Source organism: Canis lupus, chromosome 8, assembly GCF_011100685.1.
Source record: "Canis lupus familiaris isolate Mischka breed German Shepherd chromosome 8, alternate assembly UU_Cfam_GSD_1.0, whole genome shotgun sequence".
Classification (NCBI taxonomy): Eukaryota; Metazoa; Chordata; class Mammalia; order Carnivora; family Canidae; genus Canis; species Canis lupus.
The window spans coordinates 72,066,630-72,089,197 of record NC_049229.1 but is presented as its reverse complement, the minus strand read 5'-3'; the positions used below and the strand labels follow the sequence as shown (position 1 = coordinate 72,089,197).

The window sequence follows — 22,568 nt, the reverse complement described above, 5'->3', positions numbered from 1 at the left end:
GGTTTTTATAACACACACACACACACACAAGTTGTGGCCTCGAGACAGCATGGCAAACAGACTGTCTCATGGATGGAAGAAGCAAGCACAGCTCCGCATCTGAGGACAATCCTGTAGGATCCTTCTCCAAGTACACAAGAGACAAGAGAACACCATGAAGGGATTCAAGGAAGCCAATCAAAAGAGCCTGGTCCACCCTGAAAATCCACAGGAGCAGAGTCCCCAGAAGTGAGAAAAAGCTAATGATTGCCTTTTAAATTAAAACCCCTTCCCTAAATATGAAGTGCGTCTCAGCCGCCTGTCTCCAGCCTGAGCATCAGCAACTTCTAGGCTCCTCAAAGGCCTCCACAACACTCTAGTAATCTGTGACCCTTCCTGCCCTGTGTGCCCTATCGCTTCAGTAACTGATGACAACAGGAACAGCTGGCATGATTGAGCGCTTACTGTTTGCCAGCAAGTCTGCCAAGTGCTTTACATCCCTCATCATCAGAGAAACTGATAATGGAACTGAGTAGTCCAATAAAAGTCCAGTTCCTACATGCTGTACTCCAGTTGTGCATCCTGAGTAACCATGTGCTCAGGCGGAAGCAAACAGTCCACACATGCAACCCAATGGTCTGTGCCTATGGCTGATCATCAGACTCACTAAAAACACATGTTCTTTCAATGCTCATTTTAGGCCATTCCTTCTAGCTAAGATTCTGTGGCATGGGGCCCTCAAATACGAATTTAAAAATAAACACTCTCTAGGTGATTCCATTAGACATTCAGGTCTGGATCACAGTTTAAATCCCACTAACATTTTTACTTTGTGTGAAATGAAGTTGTTAACTAAGTATTCTTAAACTTATGGAGAAGTATCTTAAACTCTTCAAAGAGGCACATGATCAGTCAACATTAGCTATAAATTTTTAATTTCTCAAGGCTTTCTTTCAAGGCCAGGTCTGCAAAAAAAGGAAAGAAGACTGCTGAGCAATTAGATGTACTTGAAAAAGTCACACATAATATTCACTGGAGGGGGGTGTGTGAAATATACCAGGTCCTTGTAAAAATGGGAACTGGAAGAACATAATGATCTGTAGTAACTACTACAGAAATGGAGGTCCTACCACGATGGTTGTCTTTGGGTCTTTGCCAGCCAGCTCCCTCACCGCCATCTCCTCATCAGGCTGTCCGAAAGTGAAGTAATTTGGGTAAAAAGCACCTGCCAATACCACCTGGAAGAGAATTGTATTTTCATAAACTAGCAACATTATCATCTGTCTCACCAATACGTTAATCTCTTCCCAAAATTATGTAGCAAACATCTGTAAGGTAAAAGATGAATTTATATAAAAATACTAAACCTTCTACCAATAAAGCAAAAAAGTCACAATTCTGACATTTCACGGTCTCTAACAGAAGCACTCCAGACATGGTCCTCCTTCAAAGGAGCTGGAGCCTATCTCAAAAGATTTAGGAAACAGTGGTGAGCTGAATGAGGGCATGAATGACTGTACACACTTTCCCATCTGCTGCCCAACATACTCACCTCTACTGGCCAGGCACCTCTCTAGACCTCAAGAAGCACATCCAATAAGCATTTCTTTCTTTTTTTTTTTAATTTTTATTTATTTATGATAGTCACACAGAGAGAGAGAGAAGCAGAGGGAGAAGCAGGCTCCATGCACCGGGAGCCCGACGTGGGACTCGATCCCGGGTCTCCAGGATCACGCCAGGCCAAAGGCAGGCGCTAAACCGCTGCGCCACCCAGGGATCCCCCAATAAGCGTTTCTAAAAAGCGCTCTGCAAAGAGTCCCTTCAATCAATCAAAATACACCATTTTAAACATACATCCATGGAAGACTCCCCAGCCTCAAAGCAATAGGACATCCAGAAAAACAATGTTTTCCAACATGACTCTGTTCACTGAAATCTACCTACAACCCAATTCTACATGCTGATGTACACAGATGTAGTCCTTCTCTAAACCCCCAAAGTAGAAGCATTAGCCTCTTTCTAGAATATGTTTCCCTCTGCACAATCCCTGAAAGGTCCCACCCAACAAGCTAGCCTGATCATGGCCTCTGAAGTTGGTATTTCAATTGCAAGGGAATAGCTACATGTTGAATAATAGTAAGAATGCTTTTAGTTTCTTAAAAGCAAAAACCCAAGGACCTCTCTTGAAGTAGTAACAACAGTAGTTGGGTGCTACAGAAACATTCCTCTGAAAGTTAGGTGTGGAGCTGGATGACCAACAACTCCATGATGTGGAAAACCTGAACTATGCAAGACAAGGTCTCTCCTACCCCCAGAGCAGTATGAGTATCATGGGCCTAAAATAAAATCTCTTGAAGCATGATTTGTACCAGAAAGAAGGCATAAGCACTTTCTCAACCACACCACCTAGTAAGAAAAAAGGATAAGAAGAGATGTCCAGGAAACCCCAGCACACCTGCAGGATGAACCGCTGCTTATATATATACTCCTGGTCCATGACAGGCCGCCGAGAATCAACATACATGTTGAACTGGGAGATCCTATTCTTCAGTTCTTCATATAATTCAGCCACCTAAGAAAAACACATTGAAATATGATGTCTCAAAGTACCTATGCTACTCAGAATAGTGAACACACTGGAAAATAAGTGCACAATGGGGAAAGCATTCATACATCTACAGGATCAAACATCACATTTGTTAAGAATCATCTTATTAAAGATGAATAAGAAATGGAAAGGATGTTCAATATAACACTAACAAAATAACAAGACACAGAACCTTACAGATTTCATGATATGCATCTATAAGTGCTGAGTGTGCACAGGTGCCTGTACGTGCATGCACGCACACACACACATGCACTACAAACGTGTACTCACAATGCCCTCTGGGGATCTAAGAGCAAGTAACCAGAACCATATCCTCTGCTTTAAGTCCTTTACACACCTCAAACCTCCCCCTGAATGTGTACTGCTTCTGTGATTAAAAACAACCTGAGAACAGGGGCTCCTGGGTGGCTCAGTTGATTAAGTGTCCAACTCTTGATTTTAGCTCAGGTCATGATCTCAAGGTCATGAGATTGAGCCCATGTCAGGCTCTGCACTGAGTGTGGAGTCTGCTTGAGATTCTTCCTCTCTCTCAGCCCCTCCCTGCCTCAAATAAATAAATAAATAAATAAATAAATAAATAAATAAATAAATAAATAAATAAATAAATAAATAAATAAATAAATAAATAAATAAATAAATAAATAAATAAATTCCTAAAAACAAAAACAAGCTGAGAAGAAACTGAGGGTTGATGGAGGGACATGGATGGTGGACAGGTATGGAGGGCATTTGCTCAGATGAGCACCAGGTGTTGTCTGTAAGTGATCAATCACTAAATTCTATACCTGAAACCAATACTATACTATATGTTAACGATCTAGAATTTGAATAAAAAACAAAAACAGAAACAAGCTGACCAATGGTTCAACATCTGCTCTGATCAAATCACCCAGTTGCAATAAAACCACTTGACACAAAACATCAAACTTCAAAGTGCATACATGAGAATACACAACCCCACATACCTAGAAGTGGTTCATGAATTATTTTACCACAAAATTATCTCAATAAACTAAAGAAGTTTAAAAAAAAAAAACATACAAACCACAGGTGTGAATGTTAACTGGAAAAAAACTGAAAAGAACTAGAAAGACAAAAAAACTTAAAAGCCATGACCTGTAAGGTGGAAAAGCCTGGAACATGAGAGGAAGGACCAAGCCCATAAACCACATGTCAGCCTATATACTTCCATGTTCTGGAAAGTTTTCTTAAGGCTGTGGTCACATAGGACTTCTCTAGTTAAAAATCAGTCTAAGAGTATGCAAGTCACTTTTTCTGACCAAAATACAATAAAATCTGAAATGAACCACAAAACAATATATCAAAAATATTTTTTAAGGATTTCATTTATTATTTATTCATGAGAGACACAGAGAGAGAGGCAGAGACACAGGCAGAGGGAAAAGCAGACTCCATGCAGGGAGCCTGATGTGGGACTCGATCCTGGGACTCCAGGATCATGCCCAGAGCTGAAGGCAGACAATTAACTGCTGACCCACCCAGGCGTCCCCTTTTCTGTCTTAACCTAGAATTGTCATGCTATAGATGTGATATAGTACTTGTACACACATACACACACACACACACACACACACACACAACACAGCCTATACACTTAGTGATCTAGCAACATGGGCTTGAATTACTGTTATGTTAAATTGAAATGTGGCTGTACACAAAATGAAACACAACTTCTTCTGGAATCAGTGTAATTTTTAAAAGACTATGTACTGTTTAAAATGCTATAACAGTAATTTCAGGGTCCCTCAAAAGTATTTCTAAGTGGAAATTCAAATACCATTCTTAAAAACTCTTCAGTCAAGGAGGAATCTGACACTAAAAAAAGTTAGAGAAAGGAATAATGACAGCCCCTACTTATCAAAAATCAAAGGGATGTGACTAAACTGTGCAAACAATACACAGCTTTAAATACTTTTTAACTTGAAAAACCAGAAGTATTAATGGATTAAATACTCATATCAGAAAGACTAAAATAGTAAATCAAGAGACAAATAACTAAATTAATAGAAAAAAGTAAAAATCAATTAAAATTGATTTTTTAAAAAAGATTTTATTTTTATTTATTTATTCATGAGAGACACAGAGAGAGAGAGAGAGATTGAGAGAGAGAGAGGCAGAGACACAGGCAGAGGGAGAAGCAGGCTCCATGTAGGGAGCCCGACGACATGGGATTCAATCCCGGGACTCCAGGATCACGCCCTGAGCCTAAGGCAGGCGGCTAACTACTGAGCCACACAGAGACCCCTCCTAAAATTGATTTTTAAAATTAAAAAAAAGAAAAGGGGGGGGATCCCTGCATGGCTCAGTGGTTTAGTGCCTGCCTTTGGCCCAGGGCGTGATCCTGGAGTCCCGGGATTGAATCCCACGTAGGGCTCCCTGCATGGAGCCTGCTTCTCCCTCTGCCTGTGTCTCTGCCTCTATCATAAATAAATAAATAAAAATCTTTTTAAAAAATTAAATTTTAAAAAACCTCTATCTTTACACTTCCCCTAAAAAACCTACACAGTAAGACGGACAAACCAAGCCAAGAGTAAGTCCTCTGAAACTAAACCAGGCTAAGCATGTGCAAACTGAGCAGTGAAGGGTTAACTCACAGCCGGCCTTGAGATATCCACACCCTGCTCATTCCAAAGCCGCCTTTGGTTCCTGGGACAAAGCCTCTCAGCCCTTGGAACATCCTGCCTCAATAGTGTCCTGTTTGCCTGAGGCATTGGGGCTGACGAGTAGTAGTTCCAGGAGCAACAGGATTTATGGTGGAGGCACTGTTGCCGTTTAGTACCCGTGTGACCTCTGGAGAAGACAGCAACAAAGTAACTAGGGTCAGCTATGTGGGCGCCCTAGGCCTACATAACCACCCTCACATAAAATCCTGGACACTGAGGTCCAAGTGAGCCTCTCTGGTTGGTAACACTTCACAGGTGCTAACTCCCATGGCTGCTGGCAGAGCTGGCCATGCCCACAAGCCTGCAGGGGAGACAATGGGTCCTTGCATATTGGTGTCATCTGGACTTCTCCCCATGTGCCTTTCGCCTGTGCTAATCTGAACCTGTACCCTTTGTTATAGTAAACTATAACCATGAGTAGAATAGCTTTTCTGAGATCTGTGAGTCCTTCTATCAAATCACTGGGCCTGAGGATAGCCTGTGAACACAAATATCTAATCAAGAATCAGAGAGGACAAAATACACGATATTCAGAATGAGGAAATGATGTTATCACTCTTGAAATGTAGAGGAAATGATGTTATCACTCTTGAAATTATACTACTAAATAAAACGGATTAAATACATATAATCATATATACAGGTATAGAGATGTACTGCATATTATACTTAAATGTAAATATTCATGAATCACAGAATACAAAAACTGTATCATAAATATGCAACGTGTACACAGACCCACCCCCCAACCCCGAAGTCAGAGCACTCCTGACAACACTGCATACCACAGGCACTTCACACACCCTGGACGCACCATCTTTATTCTTTTTTTTTTTTTTTTTTTTTAATTTTTTTTTTTATTTATTTATGATAGGCACACAGTGAGAGAGAGAGAGGCAGAGACACAGGCAGAGGGAGAAGCAGGCTCCATACACCGGGAGCCCGACGTGGGATTTGATCCTGGGTCTCCAGGATCGCGCCCTGGGCCAAAGGCAGGCGCTAAACCGCTGCGCCACACAGGGATCCCACCATCTTTATTCTCATCCACAGAACTCACAACTCACCTCTCTGATCCTCTTGATCTGAACGTAATGTAACCGCCCCCAGTCAAGTTCATCCTTTAAATAAATAATACTCCATGTTAATTCACAAATTAGAGCAAATTTGGCTACCATAATACATCTGCATCACCCGAAAACAGATGTCAAAACGACCAGAGAAAAATCATGGCTGACTCTTGGACTCTTTTTTTTTTTTTTTAATTTATTTTTTATTGGTGTTCAATTTACTAACATACAGAATAACCCCCAGTGCCCGTCACCCATTCACTCCCACCCCCCGCTCTCCTCCCCGTCCACTACCCCTAGTTCGTTTCCCAGAGTTAGCAGTCTTTACGTTCTGTCTCCCTTTCTGATATTTCCCACACATTTCTTCTCCCTTCCCTTATATTCCCTTTCACTATTATTTATATTCCCCAAATGAATGAGGACTCTTTAAAAGGAAGCTTTAACCTTAACGCAGATACCTGTTATAGGGATGCCTCTAGGCATGGCAAATTTAAACACACAAACCCATCAACAGTCTTTTGAATCTCATCAGTTTAGAACAAAACCTGACAGAAAAAAAAAAAAAAAATGAAGGCCTACGTGTTGAATTCTTGTAGGCCTATTCTCTAAAGCTTAGCTGACAACACCTAGAGGAAAGGTTTCAGGGTTCTTATTTAGGAACAGACACCTCCAGGTTCCCAGCTGCAAGCACTAAGCTCTGGCCGCCCAGGTGGTTCCTGACCCTCTGGTGGATCACGGGGACTCAGAGGTGGACGGCCAGCCACACAGCGGGGCTCTGCCGCAGGCTGGGAGAGTCACCCTAGTAAAGGACCGCTGCCACCAGAGACAGGCTTTTGCCCCAGGACAGCCCGTTCACTGTTATGGCCGCTGGGCTGCCGCTCTCTGGAGACAGGCTACAGGGGCCTCAGCTCAGGCCCGGCACTCTCCTGTGTCACCTGCAGTGATCAGGCCCAGAGAGAGGCCACAGGGAGTCTCCCCAGATCCCTTACAACCAGCCACAAACAGAAGAAACAGACAACCAACCTTTGGATGGCGCAGTTCTCCACTCTGTCGGCAAGTCTGCCAAGTCTAAAAGTAAATGACCCAGTTTCAAAACATTTCATTAAGCTAATTAAAAGTTTTTAAAGTCTAATTTCAACACATTTTGACCACTGAAAAGTTACAAATTTAATTTTTTCCAATCAACTTCATAAAACTGGCCTCCCACCCCCATTTACTTCTTCCAACATGGTCTGTTCCATGTTGGACATCAACAAGCCTCATGATGCTTTCAGCAGAAACAGGGCTATGGTATGAAAATGTACTAACAACCTGTTAGCTGTTTCCTCATTTGCACAGAGAAAACTTACCTTGAATGCCTCAACAAGTGCAATACAGTCACTCTTACTATTGCCAGAGAAATTCACTTTGTTCCTATTAATAGATAACAAACAGTGTCATTCCATATCATTAAAACAAAGTGACTTTTAAAGATAAGAATGTCATGTACCTGTATCCATCAAGATGCTGCCTAAAAGGCATCGCAAAAAAATTCTTCAAAGAAAGAGCTGCCGCTAACAACACAAAAACAAAGATGAGGCAAGATCATTCAAGTGGCATTCCACAACCCTTCCAGCGGAGTTCTGTACGCTCACACTTACCTATAATAAGACATTCATCTAGACAGCCAAATACGTGTCCAAGAACTATGAGTTTACCAAGTTGTTGATTAACAGGAAGCTGGGCTAAAACTCTTCCTAAGAAGGTCAGTTCACCATCATGGGGGTTCTCATCTTCTCTCTGTCCACTCACTGCAAGTGCCCCCACCTTTAGGAAACAAATTAGCCCCGTTAGCAAGTACTGACTTCTCTTTTTCCCTTAAGGTACCGAGTCTAAACAGGAAATAAAGACCAAATTCCAGTGATTAAGATCCTAAAAGACATCTAAGTTGACTTCTGAAAAACTGATGCTACCAAAATTTTTTTTTTAATTTGCTTCTAGTAACTTAGAATACATTTTATTACTTTTTTAAAAGGGTGACACTGCAAGGTAACACTCAAAATACTCCCACAAAAGTCTACTTCATTTACAATTTAACAAATATGGCATGCATGATATGAAACCAAAGACCTAACTACCACATCATGGTGGTCACAACTCAACTTTTTACCTATAGGGAGAAACCTCCTTAACTTAACAAAGTGTATTTCAGAGAAACCAATACAGGAATCAACAGCAAAATGCCAGAGCATCCCCAAGTTCAGGGCTAGCAGCAGAATATCTATAGCCCCATAAAGAGGTATGCAGAACAAGGCCCAGGGTGCAATCAGCAAGTGTGCAGAGTGTGAGCAGGGTGTAGAGTCGAAGAATCGGAGGAGGCAAAGCTGTTTCCAGCAAGAGAAGGAAACAGCGCCAGTACGGATTGCACACAGAAGTGCAGGAAAAGAGTCAAGGAGCGGATGGGCACCACAGGCAGATGTGGCCAGGTGAAACTGCCCCAGAACCCCCTCCAACACTGCCCTTTACGCTCGTCCCACATGGCCTTCAAAGAAGAAATATGCAAATGCCATTTGGCATTCATTACTTTAACATTTGCAAAAAAGTATATTCAAGAATAACCATTGCATCCCATCCTACACCTCTCTTCTCCCAGTGCACAGCAGGCAGGCAAAGCCCTGGAAAGCTAAGGGCCTCAGCAGGACAACTAACGAATGTAGGTCAATGACAGGTATGGAGTCTGCAGTCAACAATGAGGCATTACACGTTTTCAAGCAAATGCTGATTCTTTTATGATAATCAAAACACTTTAAAGATACCCACACATTATGAAACTTCTAAAATTTACCCAACAAAATCTTAGCTTTTCCCAACACTGATGTACATCAGACACACATACCTCCTTTAGTAAAAGGATGGTTCGTTCAATATCACTCAGACTAGGTGGAGAAAGGGCAGTTGCCAGCAAAGCTCTTGGTTCACCCATGTCCAGCAATTTCACTTTCAATACTGTGCTTCCTAAGGGACAACGCTGAAAAAAGCAAAAATTGAGAAATAATAAGGAAATAATTAACCTACCCACATGACTAGTACTTCAGACACAGAAGCAGAAGAGAGGAGAGAAAAAGAAAGAGGGAGACAGAGGGTGAGAGGAGGAGGAGGAGAGAGACAAGAGAAGACACAGATAGGGGAGGGAGGGGAGACAGACTGGGGATGGAGAAGATGGGGGGAGAGAGATGGGGGAGGGAGAAGAGGGGAGAGAGACAGATGGGGGAGGGAAGGGGAGAGAGACAGATGGGAAGGAAGCAGGGAGAGAGACAGTGGGGAGGGAGAAGATGGGGAGAGAGATAGATGGGGAGGGAGAAGATGGGGAGAGAGATAGATGGGGGAGGGAGAAGATGGGGAGAGAGATAGATGGGGGAGGGAGAAGGGGGAGATAGATGGGGATGGAGGGGGAGAGAGATAGATGGGGGAGGGAGAAGGGGGAGATAGATGGGGATGGAGGGGGAGAGAGACGGAGGAGGGAGAAGAGGGGGGAGAGAGAGAGACAGGGGAGGGAGGGGGAGAGACACAGATTCGGGATGGAGGGAGAGACAGATGGGGGAGGGACAAGGAAGAAAGACAGGTGGGAGAGGGAGAGGAGGGAGGAGAAAGATAAAGCAGAGAAGGGGAGACAAAGAGGAAGCAAGCAGCCAACCCCACATTTATGAGCTGTAAAGGGGCTGAGGAGCCCACGGACACGAGGAACCACTCCTCCCATGAGAAATGTAACATGCATGTGAAGTCCCAGCACAGCACCTGGTGCTCTATAAACAGCAAACCAGCACTGTGATTAAAGACTAGTTTGGGCAGATGATGATTTTTCTGGAATCAAAATTATAAAACACTTAAAATTATATTACTTAGATAATTCAGTAAAACTTGGTCTATAAATGACCAGAGTATATTACCAGCATCTCCGGAATGACATGGTCAGGGATGGAGCTGTCCCAGAAATCCCTGTGGACCAGCCTGTAACAGTACCCTTTAGACACTCGTCCCGCGCGGCCTACACAGGGGAAACATCCAGTGTTTTGCATTAGTCACTTTAACACTAGCAGAAATATATAGTTAAGAATCACCATTAAGTAAGAAGGAAACCTTTGTTATCTGGTACCAGACCAGGTCAGTAAATGCTTTAATACAAGTTAGTGTCAGAAGTCATCCTACACAGACTCGGTATCTGATGTCTACTCGGTGATCTATGGCATTAAATCCAACGCATTTTTTTTAAGATTTTATTTATTCATGAGAGACAGAGAGAAAGAGGCAAAGACACAGGCAGAGGGAGAAGCAGGCTCCATTCAAGGAGTCCGACACAGGACTCCATCCCGAGACTCCAGGATCACACCCCAGGCTGGAGTCAGGAGCTCAACCACTGAGCCACTCAGGTGTCCCCCAATACATATTTCTTTTTTTTTTTTTAAGATTTTTTATTTATTCATGACAGAGCAGGGGAGGGGCAGAGACACAGGCAGAGGGAGAAGCAGACTCCATGCAAGGAGCCCGATGTGGGACTCGATCCCAGGACTCCAGGATCACGCCCCGGGCCAAAGGCTGGTGCTGAACCACTGAGCCACCCAGGGATCCCCCCAATACATATTTCTAAAGAAACCAATGTTGGTCCTGAGATGGCATAGAAATTAAAACATTTTAAACATAAGACATTTTCTACAAATGCAAAGCTCATACTAATAAAAACACCAAAATATAAAGTTGGTGGGAGCGGGTGTGGCTCCCCCACTGACACGGCTGTGACAGGACACACGCACAGGCCGTCACCATCTGCTTTGGGCTTTTCCACCAAGGCCCCTACAAAGACAACCGTCAGGACAGCTGCTTCACATGAAATGGAGGCCAGGGCCAGGCCTGGCCCTCACAGACCACATAAATGACTCTTCTCTTGTAACTGTATAGCTTGTGAAGCAGAAACTCCTTTTATCCCAAAACATAATAAAATCTCCCACACAGAGAATGGGTCAAGGGAGAAGAGTGTCCTTAATAAATACCCAGCTTTACAAAATGAGGCAGCCCAAGGAGGTTCTTTCCTTCCCTCAAACTTGGAGTCAGGAAAGATGGAGGAGGGGGTCTGGACTGGCGCTTCTCACCCCCACCTGTCTCTCCTGGTAGATCCCCTCACCACCAGGAGGTCCAAGGGAGAGTCCAGACTTCCAGCACTGCCACCAACCTACCCCGCACTGTATCTGCACATGACAGGACTGTCTAGGTAGAGAACTCCAAGGTAATGACTAAAAACAAAAGTAAAAACTCCTAGAACCAATTAGTGAATTCAGCGAAGTCACAGGATGTAAGATCGACACACAGAAGTCCATCACATTTCTATACATCAGTAATGAACACGTAAAAACTGAAGTTAGAAATGCAATGCCAGGGGCACCTGGGTGGCTTAGCTGGTTAAGCAACTAACTCTTGATTTTGGCTTAGATACTGATCTCAGGGTTGTGAGATTGAGCCCCATGTCCAGCTCCATTCTGGGCATGAAGTCTGCTTGGGATTCTTGCTCTCCCTCCCCTTCTAACCCTTCCCATGCTCACACTCTCTTTCCCTCTATAAAATAAATCTTTTTAAAAAAATGTGATTCTGGGGTGCCTGGGTGGCTCAGTCGGTTCTACCTTCAAGCTCAGGTTATGATCTGAGGGTCCTGGGATTGAGTCCTGCATTGGGCTCCCTGCCTCTCCTCTGCTCCCTCTGCCCCCTGTTCATGCTTAGCGCTCACTCACTCTTGCGCTCTCTCTCTCTCTCTCTCTCTCTCAATAAATAAAATCTTTTCTTTTTTTTTTTTTAAAGGCAATGCCATTTACAATCATGCCAAGTAAAATTAAATACTTAGGATCTGTATGCTGGCAACAACACAATGATGGTTAAAGAAATGGACGAGATAAATGAATGGAGACACACATTGTGTTCAGGGATCGGATGACCCAACATAAACACACCCACACTCCACAAACTGACCAACAGGTTTAACACCATTCCTACCAAAAGCACAAGATGATTTTCTTGGCGACCCAGACAAGTTCATTTTAAAATTGACAGGGAGAGCAAAGCGGAATAACTACAACAGCTGTGAAAATAGAGAAAAAGGCGGGAAGAATCCATATGTTTTAGGTAAAGTCTCACTATAACCAGTGCACTGCTGGTGAAGGGAGAGACACTTCCACCAACAGGATGTCACCAAGCACCCAGACAGAGCCCCACATAAGCGAGCCCCATGGACACTTCACAAGGTGCAGAAGCCACTCAGTGGGGAAAATTCAATGATGCTGGAACAACCAGACATCCACAGGCAAATAATGAACCTCACCCCAAACCTCACACCTTTTACAAAAATTAGTTTAAAGTCACGTTAGTTCAAATGGCCACAAAACATTCAGTGAGAACACTCTGAGAAGAAAACACAGGGGAAACGCCTTTGCAAGCCAGGGCGAGGTGAAGCACTCCTACAGGTGACATGCAAGCACAATCCATGAAAGGAAGAAATGATACATTAGACTTCAGCCAAATTTAAAACTACTCTCTTTGAAAGAGCCTGGAAAGAGGATGAGGAGACACAGCACAGAACAGAATTTGAGTAACACGTGCAAACCACACAGTAACAGCTCACACAGGATTGGTATCACAGGTGCACAGAGAACCCCCAAACTCAACAGTCAACATGCACACAGTCCAATTGTAAATTGGGCAAAGACACGAACATTTCTTTCCAGACATTTCTCTGGAAAGAAACAGATGGCGAATAAGCACAGAAGAGCCGTCACCTCTACCAACACAATCACAACAAGGCACAATACTTCTTCAGAAAGGCCATGGCAAAGAGCAGCGGTGTCATGGCAGGCGGGCAATGACAGCTGGTAGGACCATGAAATGGTGAGGCCACCACGGAAACAGCATGGGGCAGTTTCTTACAAAACACATGCTTACACATGCTCCCTGTGTTCCCTCGGTAATTGCACTCCCAGGCTTTTATCCCAAAGAACTGAGAACTTATGTCCACATAAAACCTGCACATCAATATTCACAGTGGCCCTCTGTGTAACTGCCAAAAACCAGCGATACTGAGATGTCCTTCCAGGGGCGAGTGCACGAGGGGACGCAGCAGCAGCAGGACTGCTGACATGGTGGCAGCCTGGACGGACCGCAAGGAGGTTATGGTGAATGAAGAAAGCTCATTTCAGTAGTTGCCTGCTGCGTGACTCCATACATACGATATCCTCACCATGGGAGGATGCCAAACAGACCAGTGGTTGGCAGAGAGAGAGCAGTGCAGATGTGACTAGAAAGGGGCAGCACCAGGCAGCCCTTCTAGGCAGCGAACAGAGAACAGGTCTTGTGTTCTGACGGCTGTGCCGACATGAGTCCACATGTGCCTCAAACTGCACAGAAACACGCACCAAAGCTCAGGATAAACCTGCGCAATGCAGGCCTGGGGCCTGACTCCGCTTCAGGCAGAGGTCCCTGCTGACAAGCTGGGGGACACTGGGGAGAGCGTTCAATGGACTAGTTTTGCGACTTCTTGTAAGAGAAAGAATTATTACAGAAATTTTAAACATACAAAAAGACAAAAGCTAAAACTTCTATAATCTCAAGACTGGCCCAAAGATAATCATGTAACACTTCTGTGTATTTATTTCTAGTCATTTTTTTCTGAGCATCGGTTGTTTGGGGGGCACTTCTGGGTAGGGAAGTACATAACACAACATCCAGTTTTTCCACGATGCCGAATGAGAAGCTGCTTCTGCCTGTACTTGAGGGCTGCTCAATCATTCAGTCTTGCTCCACCTCTGGGTGAGCAGCATCAGGGGAGGCAGCAGAGGCGCGTGTTAAGGACATGGGCCCAGGTAGAGCAGCACCAGCACTGTGAGCACAGCCCAGACCACCACGCCTTCTCTAGCTCTCAGCCACACCATTAAGTGAGGGTATTAACAGTGTACTACGGCACAGGGTGGGATGAGGATCAAATGAGTTCACATCTGGGGCACCTGGGGGGCTCAGTGGTTAAACGTCTCCCTTAGGCTCAGGTTGTGATCCTGGGGTCCTGGGATTGAGTTCCGCATCGGGCTCCTGTGGGGTGCCTGCTTCTCCCTCTGCCTGTGTCTCTGATGAATAAAATCTTTTAAAAAAAAATTAACTTTGTCTCTGTAAGTATCCTCTACTTTTTGAATTCACTGCAAAAACTGGTAGTGTTAAGATGAGCAGATGCTTGCCTGTTACACACAAAAACTGTCACCTAATTGTATGGATGAGGAGAGAATCAGATTTAAATGAAGAGTCTGATGATATGAATTATTGTTGCTGAAAACTTAAAACTGGTTCCAATAAAGAAAATATCAGCAAAAGAGTAACAAATACAAAAAAATTTTTTAGACACCTGAATGTGCCACCAATTCATTACCATAGAACACAAATGCCTTACCTTTTCTCTGATTACAACTGGTTTTAGAGGCCCAACTCAAACGCAGACTCTGATAATTCGTATCTTCATCACAAACCAGAGTTCTAGTCAAACAAAAATCTATAACTGTCATTTAAAAAAAGGAATGTAAACACCATGCTAACAAGAAGTAACTGTGCAATAATCACAATGCATAGTGACAGAACAGTATGAAACATACAGTCTTTAGCATCAGTGCACACACAGAAGCCTCTGGAAATGCACTGGCCCCTCCTTACTGCTCAGGCTCACGTTATTTCTTCTAAGGACTGGGAGCCTCTGGGCATAAACCACATAAGCCCTAAGACCCAACGTGCCGTGCCACAGAAGAGCCCATGTGGACTGCACCAAGAGCGCATTGTCAGAGGGGCACAAAGACAGCAGCACAGAAGTGGCAACAGTGCTGGACTGCAGGGCTCCAATGGGGAAGGTGGGAGGAGGGGGTGGGCCACTGCTCACTTTCCCTGGGCTTTGGTGCCCTCCTCTGTGAGACCCAGCTGACAGAAGCCCCTCCAAGTCCCCTCTGGACAGATCCCCCCGACTGCAGAAAGCAGGACATGCTGGCAGGCAGGGTGCCCTCTTCTCCCTGACCCTCACATGCTGAGCCTGAAGGAGCAGCTGGTGTCCTCACGGCCACTGCCTCCTGGAAAACCTCTGTCTCGTTCATTTCACCACCACCACCCCCGTCTCCCTCCTGGCTCCCTGGTCCTCACACCCTCCAACACCACTCCACTCCCACCAGAATTTTTAGTGACTTCCACGGCCACCAAACAATGCCAGGGCCACCCAGGATCCCAGGTCCCCGACTCCCTCCTCTGATCATCCTGTCCACCCCCCACACCCTCAAGCAGCTCCTACCCAGGGCCACACCAGACACCAGCCTCACACTGATAGTAAGCACCCCTCTTACTGTGAACCAGAACTATCCTTCCTCTGCTTGTCTCCAGCCTACCCCATAATCCTTCATCCCTGCAGATGGCCCCACAATCTGCCGCCTCCTCTTCTCCCATCCCTGCTGACCTAACCTCAGCTACACGCCCTGAAAGTATCCTCAACTCTGTGCCCACCCATTCTGATCTTCTCATCCAACCGACTGTGGCCCCAGCTGACTGCCGCTCCCCACCTCCGCTGCGCAGTCCCCAGAGCCAGAGGAGGACAAACCAATCAGGCCAGCAGGGTGACTGTCCCTTTTCCCTTCCTGGCCACTAGTCTCAAGTGGTCATCAGGGGACACAGCCTGTGGCATACCACCCTCCACACACACACTCTTTAGGGTCTCCTCCTCAAACCCCTACGGCTTCCCGTTCTGACTGCGCACTAAGGGCCATGTCTCTGGCTCACCGGGAGAAAGCAGAGGCAGTCAAGGACTGAGTTCCCTCGGGCACCCACCCTCTTACCCTGGGTAAACTGCCCACACGCACACAGAGGCCAAGCACCCCTGCAAGGCCCCGTTGCATCCCCTCTGCCCTTCACAAGAACGAAACCACAGGAACCGGGCCCTCTCCCCTGCATTGTCCTCTGTACCTTTCCTATCACCCAGGGAAAGTGCTGCTTCTCCTATTGGTGCAAGAAATGTGTTCTCTTGGCTCCAGCTGCCCTTCAGCTATTTCTCTGTTCCCCTTTACAGCAAAATGCCACAGGAGTGCTGACTTCACTGTCTCCAATGGCTCTCTCCTCCCATCACTTTGTGACCTCCAGCAAAACTGCTCTGGTCAAGGTCACCAATGACGTCTATATTACTAAATCCATAGCCAATTTCCAGTTTTCTTCAACTTTGATCAATCATCAGCATGACATGCTTGTCCATCCCATCTTCCTCAAAACACTTTCTGACTTGGTTTCTAGGACTTTGCTAGCTGCCCCCCCCCTGCAGCTCTTCATTACCCCCCATCTTTCAATACCAGAAATGCCTTCCCCGTGTGCACTCGATGGGAGCCTGGCCATTCACCACTGACTGGTCACCAGGCCTATGCAGCCAACTACTACTGGACACACAGCAGGCATCTCAGCCTTATTGCTCAGTGTCTCCCACTAACCCACACCAGATCCCCCAGCACACCTCTCCACTACTGGCCACTCCTTATGTCCCTATCACTGACATCCCACTGTAAACCACCACTGAGAGTCTTGCCCACCCTCCTCACTCAGCCCCTCCACCCCACTGTCCTCTGTTCATGAATCAACTTTAGGCAATGTCATCCTTATTCTAAAAATACTTTCTCACCAGCAAAACCTGAAGCCCTAGAAGGCCCTGCATGACCAGGTACCCCTCCCCTTTACCTCCCTGACCTCTCTCCAACCACTTCCTCCCGGCTCACCTGGTCCAGCTCCCCAGCCTCCCTGCTCATTTCTGCACTTGCTTCATAGACTTTGCACTCTCTGTTCCTCCTGGAAACACTGTGCCATGCATCCACCCCTTCCCTGGCCACTCTGTTGACAAGTCAGGGGCCCTTCACCACTACTCCCTGCCCCCATCTCCTTCCTCCTATTCCACCATCAGTTTACACACTACATGTCTCTATTTTGTCTCTCAGTTACCCACCCCTGAAGGTGTCCTGAGAACAGAGACTTCTGCTTATTTACTATTTCTCCAGCACCTAGAATCATCCCAGGAATAGACACAAGACACTGTCATTTCCCAAGTTCATGTGTTTATCTGTCCAGCAATGCTGTCCTTGCTGCTCCTCAACCCATTCCGTAAGCCTGAACCACGTCTTCTCATGGCTCACTCCCCATTCCATTCAGATACCATTTCCTCAGTGAGGTGTCCCATATCACTCTGTCCCAGTCACTGTAATCCACCGTCTCGTGGACCTTCCTACGCAGCACTGAGCTCCCCTGAAATGGTACACACTTCTGCTTGCTCATTGTCTCTCCCACCAGAATGCAGCCCCCGTGAGACAGGGCTTGGGCTTATTCATCACTGTTCCCCCACCATCGACAACAGTGCCTGGCACATGTGAGGCTTTAAACTACGAATTAATGAACTTGGAAACTTCCTTAGTAAAGCCATCACACACTTGATCAAGGGCAAATACAGAGAACACCCAATCATGAGTTGCTCCTCTTCCAGGTGACACAGGACCCCACACTAAACTACCCTGAGTGACAGATGAGCTGAGCTCCAGCCCACCCCCTCCCTCCTGCTGCAAAACTCCCCACTCAGGGCAACCCCAGGCCCCCCCAGAGGAGGAGAAGTGGTAAACCACAAGTGCAGGGAAATTGTATGAGCCTACTCTTCTAACTTCTCTCCTCCCAACAGTGGAAGAGATGGGGAGGAGGAGGAAGATCAACTCCTGAGAGGCAGATACACCTGCAAACATTACAGTTTACGTTGTGGGGAAAACAGAGAAGTGTCTTACCATATTTGACATCTGGAACTGTGACGGAGCTCTCTGCAATGTTGGTGGACAGGATAATCTATCAAATACCAAAAACAAAGCATATGACATTCCTACTATGTACTGGAAACAGGCAGAAATAAAAAAAAAAAGTCAAGCTCAAAAATTTTAAAGTTTAATGTAAATTTTTAAATTAGTTGTTTTCCAGGATGCCTGGATGGCTCAGCAGTTGAGTTCTGCTTTCAGTTCAGGGCGTGATTTTGGAGTCCTGGGATCAAATCCCACATCGGGCTCCCTGGGGGGAGCCTGCTTCTCCCTCTGCCTATGTCTCTGCCTCTCTCTCTCTCATAAATATATAAGTAAAATCTTTAAAAAATTAAATTAATAGTTTTCCTATTTTCTACAAGATACAACTGATCAAGGATCCAGGAGGAGAGTGGAGGGAACCAGGGCAGGGTGGGCTCCCAGCTCTGCCCTACACCAGGGTGGGGCATTAGGTTAGTTACTTACCTCATTGTTTTCATACATACCATGCACTTAATAATAATGGTGCCCCCCCCCCCCAACAGGGTTGTTGCGAAGATCATAGGAATTAACAAGGGTAAAGTGCTTAGAACTGCTGCTGGCATGAACCAAGCTTTTAACAAACAGCACCTATTTACTTAATAGCACTTGCACCCAGGCATTGCACCAGGCACTGTGCCACTTCTGTAATGTTAGTCCAGACACCTACTACTCTAATTAACCTTCCTAACTGCTCTGCATTCAAACAATAAAATTTTAAGTCTCAGAGAAGTGATTTGCTCAATGTCACATGATGACAGGTGACGGATCCAAGGCATCTCTCTGTCCAGGACCACACACATGATCTCAACTATTACGCCTCTTCCTGGTATAATTCCTCGCACACAAAGCCCAGCAACACAGCAGGATCTTAAAAGCAACAGGCAAGGGTGCCTGGATGGCTCCGTCAGCTGGGCATCTGCCTTCAGCTCGGACAGATCATGATCCCCGGGGTCCTAGGATCGAGCTGCGCTGGGCTCCCTACTCAGCGGAGAGTCTGCTCCCTCTCCCTCTGCCCCTCCCCCTTGCTTGTGCTCTCTCTGTCAAATAAATAAAATATTTTTTAAAAAAATGGAAGCAAGAAGCTAGGCAAAGACAGCTGCCCCAGACCTCAGACATGGGGCTTTAGGAGTGCTGGGACTACCCCAGGGGCAAAAAGCACAAGCAAGCTAACACAAAGAGGACCCGCTGGGCCTGTGACTGCACTGGACACCATGCAAGGTCCTGGCTACCTCCAGAAAGTCAGAACACTTGTACTGGAAGCAAGGGGGGTTGGGTTGTGCATTCCAGGTTCCTGATCATCTCAAGCAGCTCTAGAAGGGTTGTGATAAGACACTCCAATGGTCCACGCATAACCTGAGATTAAAGAAATCCTCTTTAACCAGGACTGAGAATGTGGGTGCTAACCAAATTCGCTAGCACAGTGCTGCAGGCACCAGAAGAGTCCCACAGTCTGAGAAATACCAAAAAGTAAAAGGCATCAAAACCACTAGCAACAATGCTCAGAAGTTGAGGAAATTAAAAAACGTTAATCAACTTACAAAATAGAAGACAAAAAAGTAAACATACCTGGCTCATCAGGCAATTTCATTCTTAGGTAGTAACCACTAGCTACAGAAAACATGATACAAATAAGCTGAAGCATTAGCATCCTTCTTGGAAGAGTCTCTAAGGAAAATGTACCTGAAGTACTTGCAACTTGCCTCCCGGTTTCCTACCTTTCTGTACCCAGGAACTGGGCTTAAAAACACATTATTCTGTTCTTCTAAAGTCACACTTGAATGGAGTGGATAAACCTGTAACCTAGGGAACAGATTAATGAAATAAAATGTCCGTGAAGAGTAGATATATGTGAGAACACACAAAAATGATTATTCACTGAGATGATCAGAATTATTTAAGGCAGAAACAACACAGTAATAAGTTAGTAGAAACAGAGCCCATTTGAAACACACCTTTTGTGAACCATGTTTGTGAGAAGTTCGTGCATATAGTTTATTTCACCCAGACCTGGGGAAGAAAAAAAGTAGGGGGAGGGGAAGAGATGTATTACTAAAAAACAACCTTTATATTAAAATAACATATTTTTCAAAAAAAGGCCCTACCAATTCATGTTATTTGACCCTGTTATCCTCTCTGCCCAGTTACATTACAAATAAAAATGTACAATGACACTGACCACTAGAAACTCAAAAATATGAAAAAAAAAAACTCCACATTCTTCCAGGGTTTTCCTTTCAACAACAGTGTCTGCAAGTATGGCCATCTGAACAATTTTATATTCCTTTTTTACTTGCCACTGACTTTTCCAATTTTCCTATGATGAACATGTAACATTTTACTACCAGAAAAGTCATTCTTCTTTTTTTTTTTTTTTTTTGAAAAGTCATTTTTCAAAAGTCTTGGTCAGAGATACACTAAGTTATCATTAGCTTTAAAAAAAAAAAAATGGTCTAGGGGATCCCTGGGTGGCTCGGCAGTTTAGAGCCTGCCTTTGGCCCAGGGCATGATCCTGGAGTCCCCGGATCGAGTCCTGTGTCAGGTTCCCTGCATGGAGCCTGCTTCTCCCTCCTCCTGTGTCTCTGCCTCTCTCTCTCTCTCTCTCTCATAACTAAATAAATCTTTGAAAAAAAGGTCTATTGATACATAAAACTTTCACGTGCTTTTCCATCACCCTAAAGTATCAACCCTATGATGAATGGGTTGAACTGCATCCCCCAAAGAGATGTTAAAGTCCTAGCCCCCACCCTCAAGAATAAATAAATAAAAATCTATTAAAAAAAAAAAAAAAGGGCAGGGAGTAGCCCGGGTGGCTCAGCAGTTTAGCTCCTGCCTTCAGCCTGGGGCGTGATCCTGGAGTCCTGGGATTGAGTCCCATGTCGGGCTCCCAGCATGGAGCCTGCTTCTCCCTCTGCCTGTGTCTCTGACACACACACTCTCTCAAGAATAAATAAAATCTTAAAAAAAAAAAAAAAAAAAAAAAAAAGTCCTAGCCCCAGTTCCAGAGGACGTGACTTTATTTGCAAGCAGCATCATGGCAGACATAATGAACTAAGGTGAGATCATAATGGAGTAAGCAGGCCCTTACTTCAAAAGGACTGGTGTCCCCTACAGGGGAAAGGAGAGCGACAGCAACACCGAGTGTGTGCCACGTGTTAACAAGGAAGGCAGAGACAGGAGGGACGCCAAGGATGGATGGAAGGTGACTATCAGAAGTTGCCAGAGGCAAGGGAGGACTCTACACAGACTCCCAGAGAGAGCAGAGCCGGCCAATACCTTGTTTTTGAACTTCTAGTCTCCAAAACAGTGAAAGAATACGTTTGTAGTTTGAAGACTTACAGTTTGTAGCCTTTTATCACAGCAGCCCTACAAAACTAGTACAGAACTGTTCCCAAAAGATCATAATGAAATAAACATTTGTCAAACCTGCATTCACATAAACACAGAACAGAAAGACAACAAAGTAAACTGAAAAATATCATTTGTAAATATTTTCTACAGACAATGCTAAGCAGTTAAAAGGTATTTACCTCATAATCATCACAGTTAAAAGGTATTTACCTCACTTTTTAAGCTAGGAGCACTGTAGCTCGCTCTGGTCAAACTTTTCCTTAGTATGCTATTATGCACGCAGCAGTCTTTGACAAATATTTATTGGGGTAAATACAACTCCACCCCACTGTCAGCTAATGGTTGTTTCCTGAGTCCAAATCAAAGTTGTAAATTCAAATGTTGTACCCCAAAATTATGTAAGTTACTTTTACTCAGGCTTTTTATTCTCTAAATCTACCAGCACATATATTCATATGATCTCTACCTTCCGACAACAAAAAAAAATATGTGACATACTGACACATTTCACCAAACTATACCACTTAATTAAAAAAAAAAATCACTTTGAAAAAGTATAACTTAACATAAATTAATCTTTACAGGTATCTGAAGAGCCAGTTTTCCCAGATATTAAGAAACAGACACAAAGACTCTCCCGAGGACTCCTGTGGTGTCACAGTAACAACACTGTCATTAAGTGAGCTTTGAATGTACACTGATGGCCATTACCTCACGTATATAACCATATACTTTAAATAGCAAATTTAACAAAACCAATTATCATTTTTTTAACAAAACCAATTATTTAATTGAAAATTTTGAAGGTGGTAAGACTCCCTTCAAAAAATTAAACTTGGGGAGCCTGGGTGGTTCAGTGGTTTAGCTCTGCCTTCAGCCCAGGGCATGATTCTGGAGACCCGGGATGGAGTCCCACGTCGGGCTCCCTGCATGGAGTCTGCTTCTCCCTCTGCCTCTCTCTCTCTGTGTCTCTCATGAATAAATAAATAAAATATTTTTTAAAAAA

At 44.7% G+C, this 22,568-nt stretch overlaps 1 protein-coding gene across 7 annotated transcripts in view; it reads right to left on the bottom strand.

Annotated features, from left to right (window-relative positions):
* The window catches only part of TDRD9 (tudor domain containing 9), a 106,906-nt gene that overhangs the window by 32,001 nt on the left and 52,337 nt on the right, over positions 1 to 22,568 (bottom strand). For all 7 annotated transcript variants that reach the window (XM_038545877.1, XM_038545879.1, XM_038545880.1 and 4 more), the window contains 13 exons: positions 20,167 to 20,221; positions 19,930 to 20,014; positions 18,170 to 18,227; positions 14,791 to 14,895; positions 10,268 to 10,365; positions 9,217 to 9,348; positions 7,982 to 8,147; positions 7,831 to 7,894; positions 7,691 to 7,754; positions 7,365 to 7,409; positions 6,339 to 6,392; positions 2,435 to 2,551; positions 1,110 to 1,217 (listed from right to left, as the gene is read on the bottom strand). In XM_038545877.1, coding sequence (XP_038401805.1) covers positions 1,110 to 1,217; positions 2,435 to 2,551; positions 6,339 to 6,392; positions 7,365 to 7,409; positions 7,691 to 7,754; positions 7,831 to 7,894; positions 7,982 to 8,147; positions 9,217 to 9,348; positions 10,268 to 10,365; positions 14,791 to 14,895; positions 18,170 to 18,227; positions 19,930 to 20,014; positions 20,167 to 20,221 — 1,151 coding nt within the window. The remainder of the gene's footprint in view (positions 1 to 1,109; positions 1,218 to 2,434; positions 2,552 to 6,338; positions 6,393 to 7,364; positions 7,410 to 7,690; positions 7,755 to 7,830; positions 7,895 to 7,981; positions 8,148 to 9,216; positions 9,349 to 10,267; positions 10,366 to 14,790; positions 14,896 to 18,169; positions 18,228 to 19,929; positions 20,015 to 20,166; positions 20,222 to 22,568) is intronic.